Here is a 26,559-nt window from a genome sequence, read left to right on the forward strand (position 1 = left end):
AGTTAGGCTATCCCTGTCCAGACAGGGGTGTAGCTGGGCCACTAGCTGAAGGCACTCTGGGCCACTGAGGCCACCTGACCCTCGAGCGACAGCAATGGATCCAGGAGTACCCCCAAGCTACGAACCTCCTTCAGAGGAAGTGTAACCCCATCAAGAGACAGGCGATTTCCCACCCATCTGGTCTAGGGAACCACCCACTAACCACCTCAGTCTTATCTGGATTGAGTTTCCATTTGTTGGCTCTCATCCAGTCCATTACCAAGGCAAGACACTGGTCCAGCACTTCCACGTCACCTGCAGATGTAAAGGAGAAATAGTGCTGGGTGTCATTCAGCATACTGCTGACAACATACTCTGAACCTCCGGATAACCCCATCCAGCAACCTGTGAGAGATATAACTTATTGTCCAATTGTAACCATTACTTGAACTTGGGACCCAGGTGGCGCTGTGGGTTAAACCACTGAGCCTAGGGCTTGCTGATCAGAAGGTCAGCGGTTCGAATCCCTGTGACGGGATTCCCAGCTCCTGCCAACCTAGCAGTTCGAAAACACGTCAAAATGCAAGTAGATAAATAGGAACCACTACAGCGGGAAGGTAAACGGCGTTTCCGTGTGCTGCTCTGGTTCTCCAGAAGTGGATTTGTCATGCTGGCCACATGACCTGGAAGCTATACACCGGCTCCCTCGGCCAATAATGCGAGATGAGCACACAACCCCAAAGTCTGTCACGACTGGACCTAATGGTCAGGGGTCCCTTTACCTTACTTGAGCAAAACACTTATTTTTAACAGGGTGTCTGCTAGGTCTGACTTAAGTGTCATCCATGCCAGCGTGACTGGCTCTGGGGTGACTGATAAAAACTAGCAAGGAGGGCACAGCTGGCTAGGGAGGAAGGTGATGAATGACTCCTTGTGAGTAGACCCTGCCTGCTTGAAGGAAGCAGTGGTAAAACTACTCCTCAATAAACACTGGACTTGGAATATCTAAGTAACTGCTGGCCAGTTGCCAATCTTTCCTTGGGCAAGGTTCTTGAGTGGGTTGTTGCAGACCACATCCATGTGCTCTTGGAGGAAACTGATTTTCTAGATCCATTTCAATAGGTTTAACACCTTAAAAATATGCAACTCCTCATAGTACCTTTAAGGTTCCAATACATTTTTACATAAAAAAACAAAAGTGTGACCATGTTACCTATTTGTCACATACATGTGTGATCATAGAAATACAGAAATGATTGTCTAAAAAGCATTCAATCCCTTGTTAATTAGCATCCATCTGAGACATGAGTATCAAAATGGAAAAGCTTTGTGGTCAGCATTCAGTTAGGACTGGGCTTAGGTCCCTAAAAAGCAGGCTTCCGCAGGTTCTGTGGTCACACTCTGTCCCGGACTTTGCCTTTTTGACACTGACAGTAAACTTCCAACCACAAAGTGTGTCAGGTTAACTAACTTTTTCTAAGAAGAGCAGGTACCGGCTAAATAGGTCATGCTGCTTGCAAGCAGAGTCTGGCTGAGAGAGAAGCAATCATGGCTGCACTTGCATCAAGAGGGTCTCTCTCTGGCTCTTTCAACATTATTGGTCCTCCAGGCCACCTTTAAGAGAACTGGAGAACTGGAGTGGTGGTTCCATCACTCCCCCCCCCCCCGGGCTCTGAGCCTTCTTCCCTTGGTGGTTCTCCAGCTCGTTCCTCCTACCAGACCATGACATTGTGGCACAGTCATCATAGATATCTAACCTGCGAATTTAGCATTCCATATCTAGAATGAAAAAGCTAAACGATATATCTCAGAATTCTGTTTACCCCTGCTTTCTCACTTGGTATGAGAGCCACAAGTCTGCACATTTAAAGTTACTTAGGTTACCTCTCAATACACTTAAAACTGTGTGTGTGTGTTGGGCCATAATCAGTGTTTTCCCAAGGGTACTCAAGGGTACTTAGTATCGGCACTGCACCTCTTTTTCTAGAAGAAGAAAAAAACACTGATCATAATAATTAGGGAGTTGGATCATCTTGAAGCAAATTTACTAGTAAATTAAGAGATTCCGAGACTGGAGTAAAAAAGGATAATAATGAAAAACAACTTGAAAGTTAGCCCCGTTATACAATTTTACTTAGTCATTGTGTTTAATAGAATTGGGTTGTAATTCAAGTCTGCATGTATTAAAAAACAAAAACATACCAAAGACGCTCTAAAGGGGCAGCGAGTGGTATAATCCAGGATAACAGCATCAGGAATTTTCACACGGTGACCATCTGCAATCAAGACACTTGATATCTAAGGTTGCAAGCGCCACTGAGTTCAAAAGGACTTCCAAGTACCAGTAGGCATGGTTAGGATTGCGCGCCAAAAGAACTTTCGAGCCCGGCGGAACAGCGAGTTCTGTTGCTGATACTCCCCCCCCCCCGGTGCCCCTCTTGCTTTGGCGAGCATCTTGGAGCCCTTCAGCCTTATTATTATTATTTTTTGAGTGCCGTCTTTCCAACCCGGGCTAAGCCCAAACCTCGCCCGCCCGCCCTTCTCCTCAAACGGAGCCGCGTTTGCCACACAAGGTGGTGCCCACCCTTGGCGAGCTTCTCCAAGGCGCGCCCTTCAGACAGGCAAACCTGGAACGGAAACCCTTCTTTCCCGCCACCCGGGAAGGAGGCGCCCAGGGCGCCGGGGCGGGTGGTGGGCACGGTCTGCGTGTGTGCATGTGTTTGCGCGCGCGCGCGCGCGCGATTACCTCAAGGAACCAGCGGGGTTGAGTTGCATCGCGTCCCCTTCCCACCTCTGTGGCCGGGCGCATGCGCGGTCGGCCAGGCCCTGCTCTCCCTGCCTGAGCAGGTGCAGGGATGGGCCCCGCGATGGAGCGGAGGCAGCGGGGATGCCGTGGAGCCCCTGCCTGGGGGTGCCGCCGCCTGCTGCTCCTCCTCTGCGCCCCTCTGCTCTGCGCTTCTGGGGACACCAGCGCCGGCCCGGTAGGGACAGGGAGCGGCGAGCCGCCTGCCTCGGTGGGTGCCGTGAGGGAGACAAATGGGAATCTGCCGCCCGGAGGGCTCCTTCCTCTCCATCCCCGGGCGTCGCCCCCGCTCCCAGCCCCCGGGCGCGGCAACCTGGGGGGGGCTGCTGGGTTGCCCCCCGGCTGAAGGGGAGGGCAGGTGGAGCCACCCCCAGGGACGCGAGATGCAGCTGGACCAGTTCGCCTTCCCCAGGCTGGCAAGGCTGGCAGAGACAGGGAGGGGCTGCTCGGGGTGCCCCCCCTTCCTCGCTCTCCTCCTGGCACGGCGGCGTTGTCTCCAATTAAATGAAGGTGGACGCGGGTCGAGGGGCTCCTCCCGGCGCCTTGGGGGTGTTGTTGGCTGTTTTCCTGCCCTCCGTCCCCTCCGTCCCTCAGAGGAAGGAGTGGGTATCTCCAGGAAGGCTGCTGATGGGGGAGATATGTTTGGATGCCCCTGCCTCGGAGGTCTGGCGTGGGGTCCTTGGGGGAAGGGGCCTGAGCTGCTCTCTTCCGCCTGCAGGGAATAAGTGGCGGCGGCGGCGGCGATGATTCTGGGGGTCAGGGGGAATGCCATGGAGGACGGTGGCTAGGATGCGCGAGGGAGAAAAAGGTGAATCGGGGTGCCCTGGTCTAATGGAAATGGGCACACGAAACATGTGAGCCAGCTTCTCCCGAGGGGGACTCGATAATGTTGTATCCTTTACGTCCCTAATGGTGCGTTCATGGGAAAGATCTGCCAGTATAGAAACGTGCATACATGTTATTGAGCAGCATGAATCGCTTTTGTGGCCAGCAGCGCAGCAGGCACAGAGGGAGAAGTACGGCGCTAGCTAAACGCTAATGGTGCTGTTGATTTTGGTCTGTAATTATATTCCTGTACCCTCCTCTTTTTGCTAGCTTTATATGGTATTGTTTGGTATATGTCTCGGTGTTAATGCCTTCCATCAATAGTAATAATAGAAGAAAAACATGGTGTGAAAATGCAACCAGGCACAACTTTTAAGGACAAAGATATGCATGGTTGATCATGCACATTTTAGCGTTTAGGATGAGGTTGCCCAGTTAAATGAGGTGTGCAGTTTTGTTTGTCAATAAAGCTGAGTGTTATTACTTACTCGGTCTTGAATATTCCGATTTTGAAGGGTTAAAGTAATGAGGTGGGTAGGAGATAAGGACAGTCCAGTTAACTGCAACTGTAGAACCTTCACAGAGCAGTGACAGACTAGCAAACCGTGCATAAAACTTCTGATACATGGGCACAGCTGGTCTGTTTCTTAACACTGACTGCTACTGACCAATGGCTGCTGGTGAGATGCCCCAAGGATCTTTCAGCTGACATTGCTCAAACAGCAGCAGCCCCACACATCACATGCTAAACCACTATTGACCCTGAGATAGGACTTGTTTGTATTTAAGAGCAAATCTGCCTAATCCACGTTTTCTGCAGCAATACATGAACAACCATTCTTCGAAATAAGGACTTTCCCAGATCTTGCAGTGCCGTCCTTCAGATGAGTAATATGTACAGAAATGCATATACTCTAGTAAAATGTGCATTCAAATGTAAATATTCTTGAAAATAACATACAAAATGCATTAGGGAAATTTGTTGGGGGGGGTTGTATATTTTAGGCAATATTACATACAAGAGTGTATACTGTATTAGGAGAAATTTGTACAAAAAGGCCAAATTTTCATTAACTTTTAAAAATAAATCTCAAGCTGATGTCCGGATATTGATAACTGAATTTAAGACTAGAAGAAAGAGAAACTGGAATTGGCAGGTTTGCACATACATAGACTGAGGAAACTTTCTAAAGTAGTTTGGAAGATGGAGTGGGGATGTTGTATCATTATGGGTGCAGCCAAGCATTTGGGCATGCCTAAAGTAGCTGAAATAAGTTCCATCAGTTCCATCATCCTTGGCCACTGGTCCTGCTAGCTAGGGATAATGGGTGTTGTAGTCCAACATCTGGGGACCCAAGGTTGAGAAAGGCTGATCTGTAGAGTTGGGTGTGTATGTGCAGGTGAATGTTCCTGTAATGAAGGAGCTTGTGCTAATTACATTTAATATTAGTTACATGTAGGTAGCCGTGTTGGTCTGACGTAGTCGAAACAAAAAATATAAAAAATCCTTTCAGTAGCACCTTAGAGACAAACTAAGTTTGTCATTGGTATGAGCTTTCGTGTGCATGCACACTTCTTCAGATACACTGAAACAGAAGTCACCAGACCCTTATGTATAGTCAGAGGGTGGGGAGGGGTATTACTCATAAGGGTGGTGGGAATGGGTGATTGGCTGATAGGAGTGGTAAACCTGTTGACGACTGTTAATGACTGTCAACGACTGCAATTGGTATTGCAGGAAAAAGCAAGGGGTGAGATGGCTAAAGATAGCTTTATCATGTATAATGGGATAAGAATCCAATGTCTTTATTCAGACCAGGTCTCTCCGTGGTTTTAAGCTTGGTAATGAGTTGCAATTCAGCAACTTCTCTTTCCAGTCTGTTTCTGAAAATTTTCTGTAATAAGACAGCTACTTTGAGATATTGTATAGAATGTCCTGGGAGATTGAAGTGTTCTCCTACTGGTTTCTCTGTCTTGTGATTCTTGATGTCAGATTTATGTCCATTTATCTTTTGGCGAAGGGTTTGGCCTGTTTGTCCAATATAGAGAGCTGAAGGGCACTGTTGGCATTTGATGGCATACACAATGTTAGAAGATGAGCAATTAAATAGTCCTGAGATGGTATGTTTGATGTTGTTGGGGCCAGTAATGGTGTTGTGCGGGTGTATGTGGCCATCTCACCCATTGCTTTTTCCTGCAAGACCAATTGCAGTCGTTAACAGTCGTTAACAGTCATCAACAGGTTTACCACTCCTATCAGTCAATCACCCATTCCCACCACCCTTCTGAGTAATACCCCTCCCACCCTCTCACTACCGGTATATATAAGGGTCTGGTGACTTCTGTTTCAGTGTATCTGAAGACGTGTGCATGCACATGAAAGCTCATACCAATGACAAACTTAGCTGGTCTCTAAGGTGCTACTGGAAGGATTATATTTTTATTTTTTGTTTCGACTACATTTAATATGCTACAGTTCTGTGGCCCCAATTTGGAGAAAGTTACATTTTGGTCATTTGAAATCAATGGGGCAGGTGGATCACATCACAGCTAATGTTAAGTGAAACTAATAGTGCATTCTTAAAGATGTTTCCTTAGAAGGAATTCCATTCAGTTCAATAGGATTTACTCCCATGTAAGTTTGTGTAGGACTGAAGCCTAATATTCCCTGGATAGGATTCTATGAGCAGAGAAGCTACCATGGCATGTGTGCACCCCCAGTGGTAGTTCTGTGTGATAGCTGTGGATGCAACCCTGCCCTTAATTATGCATGGTTAAGTTTCCTTTAATTTAATGAGTTCTGTACCTGAGTAACTGGATGCAGGGTTGCAATTGCAGAGAGATCCTCCTTTACAGTGAAATATATGCATATCTGCTCAGAAGTAATTCACATCCAAGTTCAGTTGGAAGGTAAGTGGGTATAGGATTGCAGTCTTACACTGTTATCCCAACCCCATTTAACTGTGTGTAAACCCCATTGAATTAAATGGGACTGACTTCTGAGTAGCTGTGGTTAGGATTTATATATTTATTTAGAGCATTTGTACCCTGCTCTTTAGCCAAAAAAAATGTCCCTTCCTGAACACAAAATCAAACTCAGGCCCCAATTCTTAAACAGCTGTTCTTATAATGACCAGCTACTGGTACAATTCAGAGGTAGGAGGTGCCTGATGCCAAACTGATGGAACGAGCCCTGCTTCCTATCTTTCTCACAGAGGCAGTCTGATGAAATGGCTGCTTCAAGGTGAAAGTTGAGGGAGAAGAGGCCTGATGGAACTGGTCTGTCACAGCAGAGCTGATGGAGTGAGCTCTGCTTTCCATCTCCCACTGACAAGCAGAAGGGGACAGATGGATTACAGCCTTAGTTGCAAACATAAGCTAATGGAGCCAAGTTTAATTGACAATGTGAATGATCAATAGATTAATTACATGCTATGCAATCAATAAATATATGTAAAACTATGCAGTTATGCTATCTGGATTTATGATATGGAGCAGGGGAAAAGTAGAGAAGGGAAATGAAAGCTAGAAACATAGATGTAAAGAAGCATAAAATGAATTGAAACAATAGAGTCATTAATAGTATTTACCCAAGTATTTTTAAAAACTAGATACCGGTATGTCCTCCTAGGTGCCATTTCTCGTGAAGTTTGAACCATTAGTTCTCCAGCCATTTGAACTAGGAGCTACCATTCTCAAGTTCATTCAAATGATAGAAAATAATATGACATAATTTGCTCGAGTTTTATAGAAGTATTTACGAGAAATCTATTTGAATATAGAAATATTTGAATGAATAGTTGTGTCTCGAGCCCTGAATTATATTGTTAGTGGTCAAGGGTGTACACACTACCTGGCACAGTAGTTGCTTTGTTTCGTTTTGTTCATTGTAGAGGCAGCATAGCTGTGTATGAAAAGTATAGAGAAAGTATAGAGAAAAGTATAGAGAAAAGCCATCCTCATAAGCAATAGAAATGAGAAGCAAATATGGTACATGTATGCATGCAATTTTCAAGTAAATGTATAGCTCCCCCCCCCCCTTGGGTTTGACAGTCTACAGATGCATGAAGTCCTTGGTGCTTTACTTTATATTCACTTGCAAAGTACTGAAGTACTAAGTATTTTGTGGACTTCAGCATCAGATCAATGAACACAAGGTACAGCTGCTGTATAGGGTGACATTGACTAGCATGGGTGGTTCTATCATTAGGCTTGAAGCTGCTCTGTCTCCTTGTAGAAGATGTAATCCTGGGTTACAAATTAGTAGTTGCAAAGTAGCTTTCTGACATTTTAGTATGACCCATTTGTAGAAATCCTGCTATTTCCATAAATGATATTTTTACTAGACACTTATGTGAATTGTTGAAACAGGCACACAGCCTAAAAGGTAAATACAAATATATGTATATATTGCCATTTTTAGGGCAATTTCCTGCTTGCTTTGAGCCTTAATTCAAATCTCTGAATATTTATTCTAGAGTTCAGTTTACATTGCTAGACATTTGTTGATGGTTGGTAGGCTTTTGAAACAAAAATATTTTTCCCCTTACACAAACTCTTGAGTTCGTCTTGAGTGACAATAGCAGAAAGATTTCATCCAACAGAAATTACACCATAGTTCTTCCCATAATCCAAACATGGATGTGAACCAAAGTCAGTTTAGGTGATAATGAGTTTTTTATCTGCCCAGATCCTTTTTGTGACATTATGTTGAAACAGCAGTCAATATATTCCATCTAAATGAATTGTTTGCTGATGCAGCAAGTGTTGAGATTGGTCTGTTAGTCATTTGAGGCATGCATTGTAGAACCCATAGAAGCTTTCCTTCAGGTATCAGTTTGTCTGCTCATAATTAAAATATAATGCAAGATAATATAAGTTATTTAAAACTCCATGAAACTGAAATTGTTGCAGAGCAGTTATAGCTGTCCTGCTTCAAGCTACTGGTCAACTGAGGCAATCCTTATGGGGAATACAAAATGTTGGAAGGAGTATTTAGCACAGCCCTCCTCAGGTGTATGGAGCCAGCTATGTGGTTCTTTGGATCACAGCCATTTTAACCATAAGATTCAATATCATGCAGTTTCTAACACTGGTGATCATGTTAAAATATTCTGTTGGATCATTAGGAGTCCATGTCTCAGCTTCTATTTTAAAGGGGTAAATAAATACTGTAACTTTCTCCATAATCACAGTAATGTTGAGTTATGTGGTTACTGCTCTCTCCTTTTCGGTTCAGTTATTTATTTCTGTTCTTAATGTATCTTGAGAAGCTTTAAACATTGTCCTCTACTCTATTGACTTGATGTCTTAATAAAAATAATTTTCACATTTAAGTTTGGTTTTCTTTGACTTTGAAGTAGCTTTGACTTTAGTAGTTTTGAAGAAGCTACTAAAAGTGTAATTAAATACCTTTCCTCCACAGCAAGTTCTGTTGAATGTTTCCAAAATTATGGGCAGCATCTAACAAAATAAGTTGCATTAGCACAAGGATTTGTGATTGTGCAATGGAGCTCCCCTTCCTCTCTTTCCCCCTCGCACATACCACAAATCTTCTCCAGAGGGTTGGGGGACAAACACACAGAGAATAGGTTTAGGGGTGTAGGGGGAGGAGAGGGTGAAGACGTTCTGTTATACAACCCGAAATCCTTGCACTAACATAACTAATTCATTGAATACCGTCCCATGTTCCTTCTTTTTCTTTAGGGAAATGTTTGTACATAGCATACGTGTGTGTATGAATAGCATGATCAATTAGGCTGCAATGTATGCTAACTTCTATCATAGTTTGTCTAATATCAATCTAAATTGGATACATCAGTTTACCAGTTTTTGGCAGTTCACCAAAGACCTCCACTAAACACATTCTTATTATGTAGTCCATGTTCTTTCACTTTGCCATAATCTGTTATAATTTTGATATTGAATTCCTGTCTACTGTATCAATGACTGAATATTCAAAACATTAGGCATTTTGGAGGCACTAAGTTAAAGATTAATAATAATAATAATAATAATAATAATAATAATTTATTTATACCTCGCCCATCTGGCTGTGTTTCCCTAGCCACTCTGGGCAGCTTCCAACAGAAAAATAAAATAAAATTATCTATTAAACATTAAAAGCCTCCCTAAACAGGGCTTCCTTCAGATGTCTTCTGAAAATCTGGTAGCTGTTTTTCTCTTTGACATCTGATGGGAGGGCATTCCACAGGGCGGACGCCACTACCGAGAAGGCCCTCTGCCTGGTTCCCTGCAACTTGGCTTCTCGCAACGAGGGAACCACCAGAAGGCCCTCGGTACTGGACCTCAGTGTCCGGGCAGAACGATGGGAGTGGGGACGCTCCTTCAGGTATACTGGACCGAGGCCATTTAGGGCTTTAAAGGTCAGCACCAACACTTTGAATTGTGCTCGGAAACGTACTGGGAGCCAATGTAGATCTTTCAAGACTGGTATTATGTGGTCTCGGCGGCCACTCCCAGTCACCAGTCTAGCTGCCGCATTCTGGATTAGTTTCTTTTTTAAAAAAATTATTGAGGATTTTCTTGGTTTACAAAGGTAATGCAGTGTCTCATAATTTTTCCCTTGTTACACATCAATCTTGCTTGTTGAGACATTAGGAGGAAGAGGGGGGAAGAGGGGGGCGGGATGGGGGAGTGGGTGGGGTGGGGTGGCTATGTTTCTGTTTTCCTTGATATATGCAGGGGTTCAGTGTCAGCGTTGTTTGTGCGGGTTCTCTGTTGTTCGCTTGTGTTCCTTCGTTGGTGAGAGGGGTCGGGGGTTGGCGTAGGGTGTAATTATTCATTTGTGGATGGCTGTGGTGGTCTTTGGTTTCTTGTGTGAGTGGGGTGGGTGCTTTTGATTAGTTTAACCATATTGATTTGTATGCTGACGGTGGGTTTTTGTCATTGTCTTGTTGGGCTGTGCAATTGATGAGGGGGAACCATATTGGGGTGAAGGTGTCTTCTTCTGTTTGTCCCCGTGTCATTTTCAGCTTACTGGTTAGTTTTTCTATTAGGGCTGTTTCCCATACTGCTTGATACCATTGGGCCATGCTTACTCCTGACAGGTCTTTCCAGTGTCTGGTTATGATGTTTCTGGTTGCTGACAGTAGGTGGGTTATGAGTTCTTTGTATTCTGTGTGGGTGTTGTTGTATTGGAAGATGTTTAATAAGACCAGTTCTGGGGGGATTTGAAGGGGGGTTTAGACCACATTTTGGTCCATTGGGTGGGGTTTATTTCATATCCTATGTCGTCCTCCCATTGCTTTTTGATCGGGTCTAGGGGGTTTGTGGGACCTTTGAGTAGTATTTTGTATATTGCGGATACCAGCCCTTTGTCGTTAGGAGGAGGTTTTCAAATGTTGTTGGGGGTCTAGTTGCTGCCGATTTTATTGCTGGATTGTTTAGAAGAGTATGTATTTGGTTTTGTGCTAACCAGGGTATTTGGGTGTCTTCTAGTTTGGCTTGTATTTCTTGTGCTGACAGGGGTTTGTTGTTTTTATAGAAGTCAGTTAGGCAATATAGGCCTTTGGTTTGCCAGGTTATTATTTGGAGGTTTTGTGCTGCATGATGGGCATTCTGGATTAGTTGAAGTTTCCTTCAGAGGTAGCCCCATGTAGAGCGCATTGCAGTAGTCCAAGCGGGAGATAACTAGAGCATGCACCACTCTGGCGAAACAGTCCGCAGGCAGATAGGGTCTCAGCCTGCGTACCAGATGGAGCTGATAGACAGCTGCCCTGGACACAGAATTGACCTGCGCCTCCATGGACAGCTGTGAGTCCAGAATGACTCCCAGGCTGTGCACCTGGTCCTTCAGGGGCACAGTTACCCGGTTCAGGACCAGGGAGTCCTCCACACCTGCCCGCCCCCTATTGCCCACAAACAGTACTTCTGTCTTGTCAGGGTTCAACCTCAATCTGTTAGCCGCCATCCATCCTCCAAGCATGGTCGTAGCCAGGATTTTTTTTGGGGGGGGGGGCACAGCCCTTTTGTTAGGGGGGACAGAACCTCAGTTTGCTATGTATTTTTTATTGAATTTTATTGATGGGGGGGCAGCTCTCCCTCCCTGCCTCCCCTTGGCTGATCTGCGTTACATGCAACACTAAGCTATGGCTTGTATAAGAAACCATGAGTTACTGTAGCTACCAGTTCATAAGCCAACAACAAGCCATGGCGTCAGATTTTGGTTCGTTGGCTATATTCGTGCCATTATTGAGCCACTGGGCAGTGTTCACACAGAACACTAAAAAATGACTTAATAATCCATGGTTTAATAATCCTTGTGAATCAGGCCAGTCAGTGTTAGCTGGTTTACCCCTTTTCATCTATCCAACAGGAAAAGTGAGTTCTGTTCACTGTATTTAGATTCTTACAGAGGCAACACTAATATTAGAAAATTGTTTAATATAGCTAACTAAGGAATTAAATGAGGGACCCAGGTGGCGCTGTGGGTTAAACCACAGAGTCTAGGGCTTGCTGATCAGAAGACCGGCGGTTCGAATCCCTGCAACGGGGTGAGCTCCCGTTGCTTGGTCCCGGCTCCTGCCCACCTAGCAGTTTGAAAGCACATCAAAGTGCAAGTAGATAAATAGGGACCGCTCCGGCGGGAAGGTAAACAGCGTTTCCGTGTGCTGCTCTGGTTCGCCAGAAGCAGCTTTGTCATGCTGGCCACATGACCCGGAAGCTGTCTGCAGACAAACGTCAGCCTATAGAGCAAGATGAGCGCCGCAACCCCAGAGTCGGACACGACTGGACCTGATGGTCAGGGGCCCCTTTACCTTTAAGGAATTAAATAGTGTTTCGTAGCTGAAGCTAGAAAAAATTGAAACAAAGTAAGAAACATTTTTCCAATGACAGCAATAGGCTTTTTGACCACTGTCTTCCAGGGTGGTACATAAAATGCCAACTGTTTCAATTTCCCAGTACAGAGATGAGTTTTCTAGAATATTTGTTCCGCCTATAGTTTTAATGTGAAAAATCCAGTGAACTGTTTCAGGCAGGCATTAGGATTCTCAGTTATTGTTTTTTTATTCTGCTGACATTTTGTTTGAGTACATTTCCCTATACATTTCTGGCAGTATCATTTATATGAACTCATGCACCTGAATGTTTTAAGTTCTCGGCTTTCTGAAAAGTTAATCAGATTAAAAGTATATAGAAGAGGAAAAAATGCTTTGTGCATATTAAAATACCTTGGTCCTATAATTTGTACCTCAAAACTCATAAATGGGTTTTTATTATTAAGTCCCAAAGAAATATTGTAACCCTGGGGGGGGGGGGGAGTTTCAGATGCTTGGGTGAAAATATAGAAACATAGGTTTCTGCCTTAGCTCTGCCACAGCAGGAATCAAAGTACTAAATTGGTCATTTTCCTAAGGTTCAGGGAACACTGTAAGAAATGTTAATGCACTGTGGGGTTTCTAATGCCTCTTTACTGATTTTGAAGGGGAAGCTGTGAATCCTGTCAAAAAAAACCATTATATCCCATTTTATTTGGCTATTCTTCTTTATATACCGTAGTTTATGGTCACCTGAAGACTGAAAAAAACATATTCTCACCTTCAAGCTTTCTTTTGCAGTGTCTAATCACCCTTGATATGCTGTTGTTGGCATCTGTCTGTGTTGGTAGACGGGGCGGAGTGTGCCTTTGGCAGTGAAGTCACTGTTAGAAGTTTACAGCGCCTGCTGTGGCTGTAGAGACCGATACAGGAGAGACATGTTTTGTTGGAGTTGGGGCAGATGAAGGTATCTGGTTATGATGCTGCAGATGCACCATGACGATTCTTCTCTGCACTCCTCCCAGTGGTCATCCCTCCTCTGGTCACTGTGACGGATGCACAACCTGACTGCCTGTCTCCAGGCACTGCGGTTGTTGATGCTGCCAGCCTTCAAGTCACGTTTGCAGACATCTTTGTAACACAGAGTTGGTCTGCCAATGGGTTTGGTGCCACCCATAATAGTCCTCTAACTTAAATGTGTTATAGTTTTGGCAATTGTCTTCCTGCAGTCGTTAGAGTTGGAAAAAGTAATGATGTGCCTAGTATACAGAGGGAACTTTTTAAACATCCTAAGAAAGCTGAAAGATTTCTGAGACCTATCTTAAGGTCAAAAGCAAGTGCAGGTAAAATTAATCTTTTGCATTCTGAAATAATGGGCACAATTCTTAGTTCTCCAAAATGTATAGCTACAGGAGAGTAACAAGGGGAGAGAATATGGGGGATCCATCTGTGCTGAATGCCCACTGCCTTGAAGGCAAGGGCAGCCTGCAACACTGCCATTTATGTCTACCATTACCTTTGTGGGTTGATTTTCTGCTTGGGAGGGTGCAACTATACAATTCCCTTGTCATCACTAAGTGATTTCAGCCTGCTTTCTCTTGTCTCCCCTTGTCGCCTAACTCTGCCCAATAATTGCTTTAAGTGCTTTTTTATTTTTGCTCTCTTGTTTGATTATCACAAAAAAGTGAAGAGAGATGCTAAAATGTTAAAGCTGAAATTAAAAGGGAAACTCATAGTGGTGGGGGAAGTAGCCCAGTAAAATGGCACCTACCAGGAAAGTCATGCCTTTTTAGTTGATGCTAAAACACCAACAATTATTTTAATAATTAAAACAAACAGGCAAAAGTGTGTTTTAGTGAATAAGACAGATTTTTAAAATCATCACCATCATTATCATCACACTCACAAAAATGGCATGCACTTGGTGTACCAGGAATGGGGAACCTATGGCCCTTTGGATACTGCTAGACTACAACACCCATCACCCCTCACCACTGGCCATGTTTGCTGAAACTGATGGCAGTAGGAGTCCAACAATATTGTTTATGGCGGGAGGTTCTCCATCTCCTAGTATAGATGTATGGAGATAGCCTCACTTGCGTGATAAAGAACAGCACATATTACAGCTAAGGGCTGTCTCCGTACCATCCTACTTTTTCAGACCCAAAACAGGGACATACGTCTTCTGAGATGATCTTCTGGGTGAGTCACATGACCCATGCCTTGCTCTTGCCACCCCCCAAAAGGCAAGGGCAAGGGTATGGCACTCAAAAGGGTTGCCGCAATCTTGCATGGGGCACTTAGCAGGTTTCTGGTGCTGTGTGTGTGGGGTCCCACTGGCATAAAGGGACTTAACATTTCCTTTCCTCCCCCCTGCACCCCCCCAACTCTGCTCTGCAGCGTCCCCAGCCCTTTGGAGGGTGCACATGGGGGCTGAAAGGAACAGGACAGGAAGAAGAACTTCTGTTCCGCAGGTAGAACTGCAGTGTTGTTTGATACAATCCCAAGTCAGGTTTTCTGCAGGAAAAAAAGATGGGAAAATCCTACAAAATGATGATAACGACATGTAGATGCCCTTAAAAAAAAAAACGAGTTCCAAAAACATGATAATTTGGCTTGGTAATTTGGTGATTTGGTGTGGAAGAATTCTAAGATTTCCTGCTTTTAATAAGCACACCTTGAAAAAAATATGAAGAGTCCAGCTTCTTTTTCTGAGGAATAAGGTTGCCTACCATTGATGTGTTTTTATTTACTTATATTTTAATATCCACTTACACACAGTTCTCAATATGATGTGAAATAAAAGCACCTTAAAAACAATTAAACAATTAAAAATAAACACACAAATAACATATATCCCAATACAGAATAGACACCCATGGCAGAAACCAATTCATGTAGCTGGAACAAAAATGTCATCAATTGTTTCCAGAAAGTGTAGCCATTGGGCCCTTGCTGTATCTTGTCAGGAATACTGTAACACAGAGCAGGGCTTTCAGTGTGGCTGCCCCTGTTCAGAATTACTGTGGAGCAGGCCTCTGATAGCTTTGGAACTTGCAGAATAATCCCTCTCACAGACCACAGTGACCTAATAGGCGCATAAAAGATAAATGTGTGTTGGTTCCTCCTCTTGTATGGTTAGAGGAAGCTGGCCCAAGCCCTGAGAGAAGAAGGCATGTTGGGATTGTTGTTGAGCTGGATTTGTGGTAAATTTAGATCAATATGTCAGAACTTTTTGGATTGAAAAATTGGGCTTTTGTTATCAAAGATATCTGTGATCTTTGTTTGGAGTGTTTAGCAATTGAGATCCTAGATAATTAGCAGAGACAAATAAGGTAGGATTTTAGTTTTGAAAGCATACCCAAAGAACAATCCTCCTTGAATAGGAATATAGGAGAACACTGCCTTTCAATGATATATACATGGAACCAACAGCTAGCCCTAAAATTGATTATACCTTATCCTGAAAGCCCAAAAAATTATTTGTGTAGCTAACTGATGAACAGATGTTGTGTCTGACTAATAGCCTTTGCTGTGGCTTAATGACTCAGGATTTTGTTTTTGTCATTTAAATACATCTGTAATCTAAAAACTGGCTGGCTGATACTTCTGCCCACCCCCACCCCCTTTTATATATTTTCAAGAATGCAAAACAAGAATCAAAGGAAAAATAAAAACCCAGAACAATAAAGCACCTCTGCCTTGGAAAAACAAGGGCATTGTCATGTAGGAATCCTATCAGTATGCAGATTTGGTGCACAAGACCTCAAGTATTTTCAGGTGCTTGAGGCACTTATAGTAGTGCTGCATGAACTTTGTGTTTTGTCCATTAAGACCAGAGCTTTTAGTGTGATGATACCTGCCCTTCAAAATGTGCTTGCAATGAACAACAGGCAGAGACATACAATATGGCATTTTGGTACCTGCTTAACATATACCTGTTCTCCCAAGCTTTCCCTGAGAGGTGATCTATCTATATTGATGTACTAATTGTAGTTACAGGCCGTGTTGGTCTGCTGTAGATGAAACAAAATAAAAAAATTCCTTCCAGTAGCACCTTGAAGACCAACTAAGTTTGTTATTGGTATGAGCTTTTGTGTGTGCATGCATGTAGTGGCGCTAGCGATGCAGGTGGCACTGTGGTCTAAACCACAGAGCCTAGGGCTTGCTGATCAGAAGCTCGGCGGTTCGAATCCCCGCGACAGGGTGAGCTCCCATTGTTTGGTCCCAGCTCCTGCCAACCTAGCAGTCTGAAAGCACATCAAAGTGCAAGTACAGTGGTACCTCAGGTTACAAACGCTTCAGGTTACAAACACTTCAGGTTACAGATTCTGCTAACCCATAAATAGTACCTCAGGTTAAAAACTTTGCTTCAGGATGAGAACAGAAATTGTGCTCTAGCTGCGTGGTGGCAGCAGGAGGCCCCATTAGCTAAAGTGGTGCTTCAGGTTAAGAACAGTTTCAGGTTAAGAACGGACCTCCAGAACGAATTAAGTTCTTAACCAGAGGTACCACTGTAGATAAATAGGTACCGCTCCGGCGGGAAGGTAAACGGCATTTCCATGCGCTGCTCTAGTTCGCCAGAAGCGGCTTAGTCATGCTGGCCACATGAACCGGAAGCTGTCTACAGACAAACGCCGGCTCCCTCAGCTATAGAACAAGATGAGCGCCGCAACCCCAGAGTCATCCGCAACTGTCTGGACCTTTATCTTTAAGGTGCTACTGGAAAGTTTTTTTATTTATTTTGTTTCGATATACTAATTGGTTTACCCTGTATTCTGCAGGGGTGGTGATAATGGAAATGGTTGCAAATAAATAAATAAATAGGTGGTCGCCCCTGGGCTGTCATGTAGTAAATCCTCTGAAATGGATGCAAGTCAGTGTTGTGACACCATTGTGCATTACTTTTAAAAAAAATCTGCCTTACTAGACCTAATGACATAAATTAAGACAACTTGTGTCTTTTTATGTATTCAGTTAGCAGCAGAGCAGGATTATGCAGCTTTCAAATTAAAGCAATATACATTTCTGAAATATATTCCACAATGTGCAAATTAGGTGGGCTGGCTGTATAGTTGATGCAGAGGGCACCAAAGTTTCTTTCTACCTTACAGGATGGCTTGGCTCAAATCAATGTTTCGCAGGCTTCTGGTGAGACATTTGTTTTTGATTACATTAAACTGAGCTGTCTTGAAATATTTTTCATTGGTAACTGAAAATATAAAATCATTTTGCAAATGGCTCAAGTGATTATGATCAGTACCTACCTACTGAAAATTAATAGTCATGTATCGAATGGGCATAATTTTTAATCTAGATGGTTATGGTACGGTAATTCCTATATATGTCTAACCCCATTTAATTTGGATTTCTTCAACTCTTTGTCATATCAGTACCTGCTGTTATTTTTGTCCTGGACTGTTGTTCTAGGATTGAGTTATTTAGTGTTTTAAATACAAGATAAATACCTTAATGTGTGTGTGTGTGTGTGTGTGTGTGTGTGTGTGTGTGTGTGTGTGTGTGTTTGTAAACAGAATCATGCGAGTGAAAATCCATTGCATGAGTGGATGGGCACAACTGGACACTTCTGTATGTATTTATGAAAGGGAAAATGCAAGTATAATTGGAGAAATGTTGCAGTATATAACAGCTTTGTGGGGATATTTGATATAGAAACAGTATGGAAGAAAGAGTTCAATCCTAACCCACTTTCCAAGTCATAGTCCCAAGCATGGTCTCTTCCCTGAATCCCACCCTGTTCTCCTCCTGGCATGGCTGCTTTTTGTTAAGACATAAAGGTCCTATGCATGCTATTTTTTAAAAAAATGCCACCAACGCAACATTTTTTGTCCTCAGAATGTAGACTATTTTGAGTAAATTACAGCACTGTAGTCTGTAATACCGGTAGTTGTGCAATAGAGCTGCACTGGTTGATGTCAAAACCTAAGACATTACTGCTAAACTGAAAATATGTTGAATTGGTTTAACTTGTGAGCTCTGCTCTATACTTGAAAGGTCTGCAAACATCTTATCATGAGATTTTGCACACTCTGTGTGCATTATGCGGTAAAGACTATTATGGGATATGCAGGTAGCAACACCAGTTAAGGTTGCTTTATGACTTACTTTCAAATATCAAATTTTAATCCTAATTATTTGCCTAAGAGTACATATTCCTTTTAGAATTCTATGGACTAATGGTGAATTCATTCTCCCCCCCCCCCTTTATATGCAATAGAGGGAGATCTTAAAAAGACACTGTCACATATAGTTTGAACCAAAGCTTTGTTTGGAAACAGGACAGTCCTTTGCTTGAGGCTACCTCCAGTCAGATTGGACAGTAGTGGTCGAGACTAGAGGAACAAATAGTCTGATCTGTTATACGGCAATGTTTTAATTTTTCTCCATGAATGTGTTCATAGCTGCCAAGTTTTCCCTTTTCTCGCGAGGAAGCCTATTCAGCATAATGGAAAATCCCTTTAAAAAAGGGGATAACTTGGCAGCTATGGAATGTGTTCTTAAAGCCTTTCGAGTATTGGTCATATTTAAATGCATTAATTTCCTACATTGTCTTGCCGCATCCTAATTTGATTCTCATTGGAACTCTATGTAGTCTGCAGCACTTTGATAACACAAAAACCATGCGGACTACTATTGTAAACAGCTTTATACATTTCGGGTATGACAAAAAAAAACCCCAAGAGTGTGAAACAAAAATATGTGGGGAATCTACCCTCCACCCTCAGAACCACCTAGCATATACTTTAAAATAAGCACATCAGCTGAAATTGAGATATGTACACTAATGACCTGTATGCAGACAAAGGAGATAAATTTGCACACAAACTGTAATTCAACCGCCCCTGGGAGGTTAGCAAACCAGCACTGATTATGGCAATCAGCCTTTGCTCATGTACTTTTATTGTTATCCTCAAAACAGCATATATTCAGATATACCAAGTAGGACGAATGAGCTCAAAATATGCAGCAAACTGTTTCAGCTTTGGATTTACGTTAAAACTAAAACACATCTAACCTGCTGATATATACTGTCAAATCAGACTATGTTGTGAACGTGGTTTTGCTTTACCATATTTTTTTCAGAGCTGGTTAAAAACCTATGGTTATCTGCTTCCTTCTGACATCCGAATGTCTGCTCTGCACTCAGGAAAAGTTATGCAGTCTGCAGTCACCACTATGCAGCAGTTTTATGGCATCCCTGTGACAGGAGTGTTGGACCCAACGACAATTGAGTAAGAGTTACTGTTGTAAACAGTTGAAAGCATTGTATTCACCAAAATCATCATTAATTGCTTAATGAAATCCTGTATAATGTGGACCTGCATAAATTCACTTTGCGCTTATATATTCTCTGGAACAGAACATGTCTCTGACTCCCAGCTCAAATGGCCAACCAAGCCCCATTTCTTGCTAAATAAAGTTAACTGGAAATGAACTGATCAACTAACATAATCCATGTTAAATCCAAAATAAGAGTGTTCATACAGGGATTTGTGGTGGTTTAACTAAATTGATTTAACAACTGGAACACTGTGCATCACAGAGACATGCAAAAACAACATTGTGTGCAATGTATAATATAACCATTATTGGGTTTTGTCTAAATCCCATATATACAGAGGTATTGCAGTTCTATATCTTAAACCATTCTATATTCTTAAAGATATGCTATTTCAAAATGCGTCTCTGACATAATCTGAGCCTGGTCTTTACTGATTTGCGTAGTGCCAAACTGCATGGGATGTTATTAATGAGCACACGATTTTTCTTGCAGAAATAAGTAGCAGAGCAGGACGGTCAGGGCCGTCTTAAGCATATCTGGTGCCCTGGTGCTGTGGTGTGAATATCCCTCTGGCGCCCCCCCCTGCCCCGTTTCCCAGCGCGGCTGTCTGGTGGGCGCAGTGTGCAGCGCGGCTGCCGCAGGCTCAGCAGTGCGACACCCCCTGGCGGCTGTGTACCCTGGCGCCCTGCGCTACCCAGCCTTGCCATAGGGCCAGCCCTGAGGATGGTTGTGGGGAGCAATGGTCCATATTGGAACCCTTGCACAAAACAGCGAGTTCTTTAGCCCTCTATTGCACTGTAATTGCAATCTGGAACAGGGGAACCCCATTCCTGCAATTTACGTGGGCAGAGGAGCGTTAGCTACTTCTGCAAGAAAAATCACACATTAAGAGCAAATAGTTTGGCTCTTATATACACATAGTTATATGAATGTCAGCTTTCCTCCCTTCCTGCTCCCTACAGCTCAGAATATAGGTAACTGATTGGTAAATGTATTGGTATTTTTACTTTTGTCTAATCTATAATGGATCCAACTTATTGTTAAAATATTGTTTTAAGCTCCCTCCCCACTTTCCTGAGTGATTTGGAAGTTCCAGAGACAGGTTTTTGTTTTTGTTTTTGCAGTTTTCCTGTGAAGAAAGAGAACCCTGAAAATGTGTGGTGGCAAAGGATAGGAGAAACTGCATGCATGAATGTGGCACTAGTTCTTAAACATCTTCAGTCTCCAAAAGCAACAGCAAACCCTCAAACCCTCTTTATACCCTACTTCAAAAACTCTAAAAGCTCTTTTTCTGGCCCAGTTCAAGCTGCCCTTTTCTTTATTCCATTTCAGTGCCTGCCCTCCGGGTGTAGGCAGGCAGGTGTAATCTGCATTCCGAGCTTATCTTGGTTGCCCATTAATTAGCATTCATTATTTGTAGCTGAACCACCAAACAGGACAGCCTAGCTCATAGCCATGTCATTTAGCATATTTCCCAGACTCACAAGGGAATATTTCACTTTCCAGGTGGATGAAAAAGCCTCGCTGTGGTGTTCCTGATCATCCCCACCTAAGCCATAGACGAAGGAGCAAGCGATATGCACTAACCGGACAAAAGTGGAGGCAGAAGCATATCACATACAGGTGTGTATAATGCAGTATTTTAAAGTTCAATACATAGATATTCAACTGAGTTCTATAGGGTGTGTATGCGCGTTTGTATGTGTAACAATGTTACGTAGCAATCAATTTCCTTAGGTAATTTTGACTTATTTAATAGTCTGCTACCTGCAAATGCCCAGGGTACACATTTTCAGTAGGGATAAGCAATTGGAGTCACCTAGGCCAAATCTCTTCCCTTCAGAGTTACTGCCTGCTCCCAAATTGCCCCAGAAGACATGTGACAGGAGTGGCAAGTCAAACCACTGTTTCCCAGCTTCTGTTTCCTATCAATAAAATGAAAATACAAACAATTACTGAAGCAGTATATTATATTGTATTATATTAGTAACCATAGCGTAAGTCATGGGTTTGAGCCCCATGTCGGGCAAAAGATTCCTGCATTGCAGGGGCTTGGACTGGATGACCCTTGTGGGCCCTTCCAACTCTACTGTTCTGTAATTCTAAGCATTCACACAAAAATGATATAACTCTTAAAATATTTTTGTGTTCATACTTATGAAATTGTGCTGCCTCCACTGTCAGAGGTCGGAAGGTTGGTGGTTCGAATCCCCGCGACAGTGTGAGCTCCCATTGCTCTGTCCCTGCTCCTGCCAACCTAGCAGTTCGAAAGCACGTCAAAGTGCAAGTAGATAAATGGGTACCACTGTGGTGGGAAGGTAAAACAGCATTTCTGTGCGCTCTGGTTTCCATCACAGTGTCCTGTGCACCAGAAGCGGTTTAGTCATGCTGGCCACATGACCTAGAAAGCTGTCTATGGACAAATGCTGGCTCCCTTGGCCTGAAAGTGAGATGAGCACCGCAACCCCATAGTCGCCTTTGATTGGACTTAACAGTCCAGGGGTCCTTTACCTTTTCCTTTACCTGCATACATATTTTTTTTGCTTACATTTTTTGGATATAATTAGTCAGACTTTTTGTTAAAAAACAACACAATGAGTGACTTGGACATAAGTGGGCATTCAATGCAGTAGGTAGCGCGATGCAGGCAAAGCTTGACTGGGTCAGAACTGCTAAATTCCATGTACTGTATAAAATTAGCTTAAAATGGATTTCTCCTTCATTGCTAACTGCAAAGGAATTTATAAGTAAAAAGACAACAGGGTCTTTCTTTCTTTAAAGCCCTTTAATCATTTATTTTTGCTATCTTTAATCTGATGTCTGACACACTTACTCCCTCTAAACTTAGCTGAAAAGGTGACTTTGTTAGTTATTTTATCTTAATTTATTCCAACCTTGCAAGATGGAAGTGACTGCAAAGTCTGCTTCAGGGAGAATGCTACATTTCAGTCTGCCTAAGTGATGAATTTCAATAGATGATGGTATTTTTAGCTTACTTTATTTTTAAAAAAGTAGGAACCAAAAGTTCCATGTTAAAATTGGACTTAAATTAGGCTCTCCATTCTCCTGTATTCTTTGCTTAGTTATTGGTAGAATATCTATGAATGTATTCCTTTGTGTGTGTTGCCCCTTTCATTGAAGTAAATGGGGAAATCCCTTTGAAGTATGACAGCTCTATATGCACCTTTACAGTTTGCCAATTCCTTCCTGGACCTCCAAGCATGCAGCAATATGGCTTCACCACACTTCTCTCAAGCTTGCTGTGGCACAAACAGAGAGTGTTGTTTTCCTGTTTGTTACTCTGGATTGGGATAAAAGTGGACAAATTGAACACAAATTGAACACTGTCCAAGAGCCAGAGATTCATACAGATTTTCTGTACTGGTGTTCTTAAAGCAACAGATAGAGAATTGGGATTCTTCAAGATTTGGGATTCTTTAAGATACTTGGGCATCTGAAAGACTTTGTACACACCTCTAGTATGGACACGGCTATCAATCTAATGATAGCTGCTACGGTAACAATATCCTTCTTTTAGAAAAGAAATAGATTGCTCCACCTCTCTTGGGTTGTGTTCAGGTTTAGAATCATAGAGTGGTGGCCAGGAGCAAAAGAGGACAGGGCCTCTGCACCTTTACACCTGCTGAAATTTAGTCTTCTATACAATTATCAAAAGTGCTGAACCCCTGCTTTCTTTTGCATCTGGCCACCCTAAACTCATCATGTAGTCTAGGACAAGCACTAGACTACAGTTTCATGCAAAAGTGCTTACTTACTGTTTGTAACGCATTGGTGCTCCTGGAAATATATGTCTACGTTTGTTATTTATTTGTGCATGCTTTATGTTGTTTATGGGACAGCATTAAACGACATCAGCCCACATGTGCAACTGGCTTCCACTCCATGTGCAACACAAACAGGACTTCCATTCCATTTCCTTCCCTGTATCTCTTCCCCCACAAATATACTATGGAGGTTGAGGAATCCTGCTGAGCCGTCTTTCCATATCAGCAGTCTGATGTGCCAAAACAGGGAACTGTTGTTATGAAATCTGCTTTGTGAAATAATACTACAGTAAAACATTGTTTGTCACGTCATTTGTTTTGGTATTGTGTGTTTGCAAAAAGCGTACTAGAATGTCCCTGTTTTCTGAGGAATGTTGGAGGGTATGTGTTTGTAAAAAAAAATTGCCATCTTGTATGCATTAACATAGAGTGATACAGATTTTACAGAAATGTTTGTATTTAAAACTATTTGGAATTTTTAAATGCAAATTAGGGTTACAGTATTTGCATAAGTCAATTTGTATTGGAACATTTTCTGATGCCCTAGACCCGAGCATGATCTAATTTAGTACTATTATTATTTTACTTGCATTTAGTAAACCAGAGATGGCTAAGCTCTGACTTTCTGGATGTTGCTCAACTATAGGTCCCAAAACTTAAGATAATAGCAATGAAAATAATTAATTACAATACAACCTTGAGACTGCTAAACTTGCCTAATACTGCATTTGCAGTTGGAAAAATAGAGCTCCGGACCCCACGTCACCGTTTATATGGAGACAAACTTTTCCTTTTAGTTGCCTTGATAGTCAGCTATTGATTTAGTCCCCTTTTGATAATTCCTTGTACAGTGGAACCTCGGTTTATGAACACCTCGGTTTATGAATTTTCGGTTTATGAACGCCGCGGACCCATCTGGAACGGATTAATTCACTTTCCATTACTTTCAATGGGAAAGTTTGTTTCAGTTTATGAACGCTTCAGTTTATGAACAGACTTCCGGAACCAATTACACCCATGCTTCAGTTTATGAACGCTTCAGTTTAAGTACTCCGTGGACCCGTCTGGAACCGATTAATCCACTTTCCATTACTTTCAATGGGAAAGTTCGCTTCAGTTTATGAACGCTTCAGTTTAAGTACTCCGCGGACTGTCTGGAACGGATTAATTCATTTTCCATTATTTTCAATGGGAAAGCTTGCTTCAGTTTATGAACGCTTCAGTTTATGAACAGACTTCCGGAACCAATTGTGTTCATAAACCGAGGTACCACTGTACAACAATTTCAGCCTGCAGCATTTCACAATTTTATCTGAAAATGTGGTAGCTGCTTTTTAAGGTAACTAGAGACTGACAACTGCTAATGTATAGCCATGCTTCCCTCTAGTGGTTGATACTAGTGACTACAATCAATTTTTAAGTGCTGGTGCTGTGTTTTAAACGTTTTTGGACTTTGCTTTGGTTTCTGTGTTTATTCTTTTAGTTAGGAACTCTTGGCCATGCCACGGAACATTACTTATTGCTGAGGATTCAAAGATATGGAGGTGTGACCATGTCTGTTGTTGGCTCTGCCCTTTGTGGGCAGAGTGTGTCCCAGAGATTATGCCTATTAACAGTTGTCCATGAATGCATGGGAGCTAACAAAGGCTGGAAGTCAACATGGTTCTATAGCAATCGTTCCATCAGCACAAACATTTCAGTTTGTGAGGTGGAACACTCTCCGGGCTCTTCCCCCTGCATGTTGTTCTGGTGGTTCTCCTGTCTCCCACAGAACCAAATGGGGGGTGGGGGTGGGGGAGAGGAGGGAAGACCCATTGCACTAGTGGCTCTTCTTGTGCTGACTGCTCCTAATGCAACTGCTTGGTTTAATCCAGGCCAGAATATTTTAATGGGAAGTCTAAAATAAAATATTATAGAGTCAAACTGATAAATTGTAGTTACAGGGAGGTAGCTGTGTTGGTCTGACGTAGTCGAAACAAAATTAAAAATTTCAATAAATAAATAAATTTAAGTGCTGCTGGAAGGAATTTTGATAAATTGTAATTGTTTTTAATTAAAACTAATTGCAATCTAAGGGCCATTACGGAGCCAATCCTTTTCATTTCAGGTCCAAAGAATGTTGGCCATGTTGATAAAATAGGAGTTTCCACCCTGAAGGGTTATGAAGTTGGCTTGTTGAACAAACCATGCTTTAAGGTTCAGTTGTATTGCAAAGCTATGATTAAACAAACAAACAAAAAAGGAGTGAAAACCTCTGACCTATAGCTATGTCAGAGGAGGAGGTGAGAGTTACTCATCTGAGTCTCAGAAAACTTGTTCCTGTAACCATAGTTTATTATGTCATCTATCCTTTCTCTCTTGTAATTCACTGTACCTTACTTTGCATGTGAGGTGATTTCCCACTCTCCCTTTCCTGTCATCTAACATTGTTTTTATCAGCATTTTTTTTATTTCTGTCTTTCTGGTTTTCCTAAATCTATCAACATTCTTATCCTTTACTGTACTGACATTACTCTAGTTCTGTGATATCCTGTGGTTAAATCATCTGTGCTGATCACAGTATTCTAGATGAAGGCAATCCATTGATTTTGTACAATGATGTAACATTTCATATGCCTTTTCCATCCCACACATTATCAATGGCAACATGCTTTTTAGACTAGAGTCTGCTAAGATCCCTGAGTCAGTCACTTTTACCCATGTAAGAAGCAAATGGTACTAATACTAGATTCTGCAGTAGTTGTGGACAGATTTGAGCATTGCGGTTGGACGGGATGCTAAGCAGTTACACTATAGAGACAGTTCTGTATTACATATGGGGATTATCTGGGATTAATTCCACCAAGTGACCACACTGACAAGCTGATTGGCTTTCTGTATAGCAGCTTGTGAAGTTTATCCCACTGCCAGGTTTGGTGCTATGTAGGGTTTTGAATAGAGATACGATGTATCGGGGCCTCTAAAATATATCCAAATAGGTTCCTGTTTCTGGACTGAGACAACATTGCAAGGAGAGGTTACAATGAATCAAACTGTCCAGTCTCCAGTACAGTATTCAGAAATGCTTTGCCAGCACAACCTTCA

The 26,559-nt window shown here is 42.5% G+C and overlaps 1 protein-coding gene across 1 annotated transcript in view; it reads left to right on the plus strand.

Moving 5' to 3' along the window:
* Positions 1-2,834: 2,834 nt before the first annotated feature.
* MMP24 (matrix metallopeptidase 24) overlaps positions 2,835-26,559 on the plus strand; it is a 37,152-nt gene continuing 13,427 nt past the window's right edge. The window contains exons 1-3 of the mRNA XM_035122195.2: positions 2,835-2,960; positions 19,492-19,640; positions 21,197-21,313. Coding sequence (XP_034978086.1) covers positions 2,835-2,960; positions 19,492-19,640; positions 21,197-21,313 — 392 coding nt within the window. The remainder of the gene's footprint in view (positions 2,961-19,491; positions 19,641-21,196; positions 21,314-26,559) is intronic.

This window comes from Zootoca vivipara, chromosome 7, assembly GCF_963506605.1.
Source record: "Zootoca vivipara chromosome 7, rZooViv1.1, whole genome shotgun sequence".
Classification (NCBI taxonomy): Eukaryota; Metazoa; Chordata; class Lepidosauria; order Squamata; family Lacertidae; genus Zootoca; species Zootoca vivipara.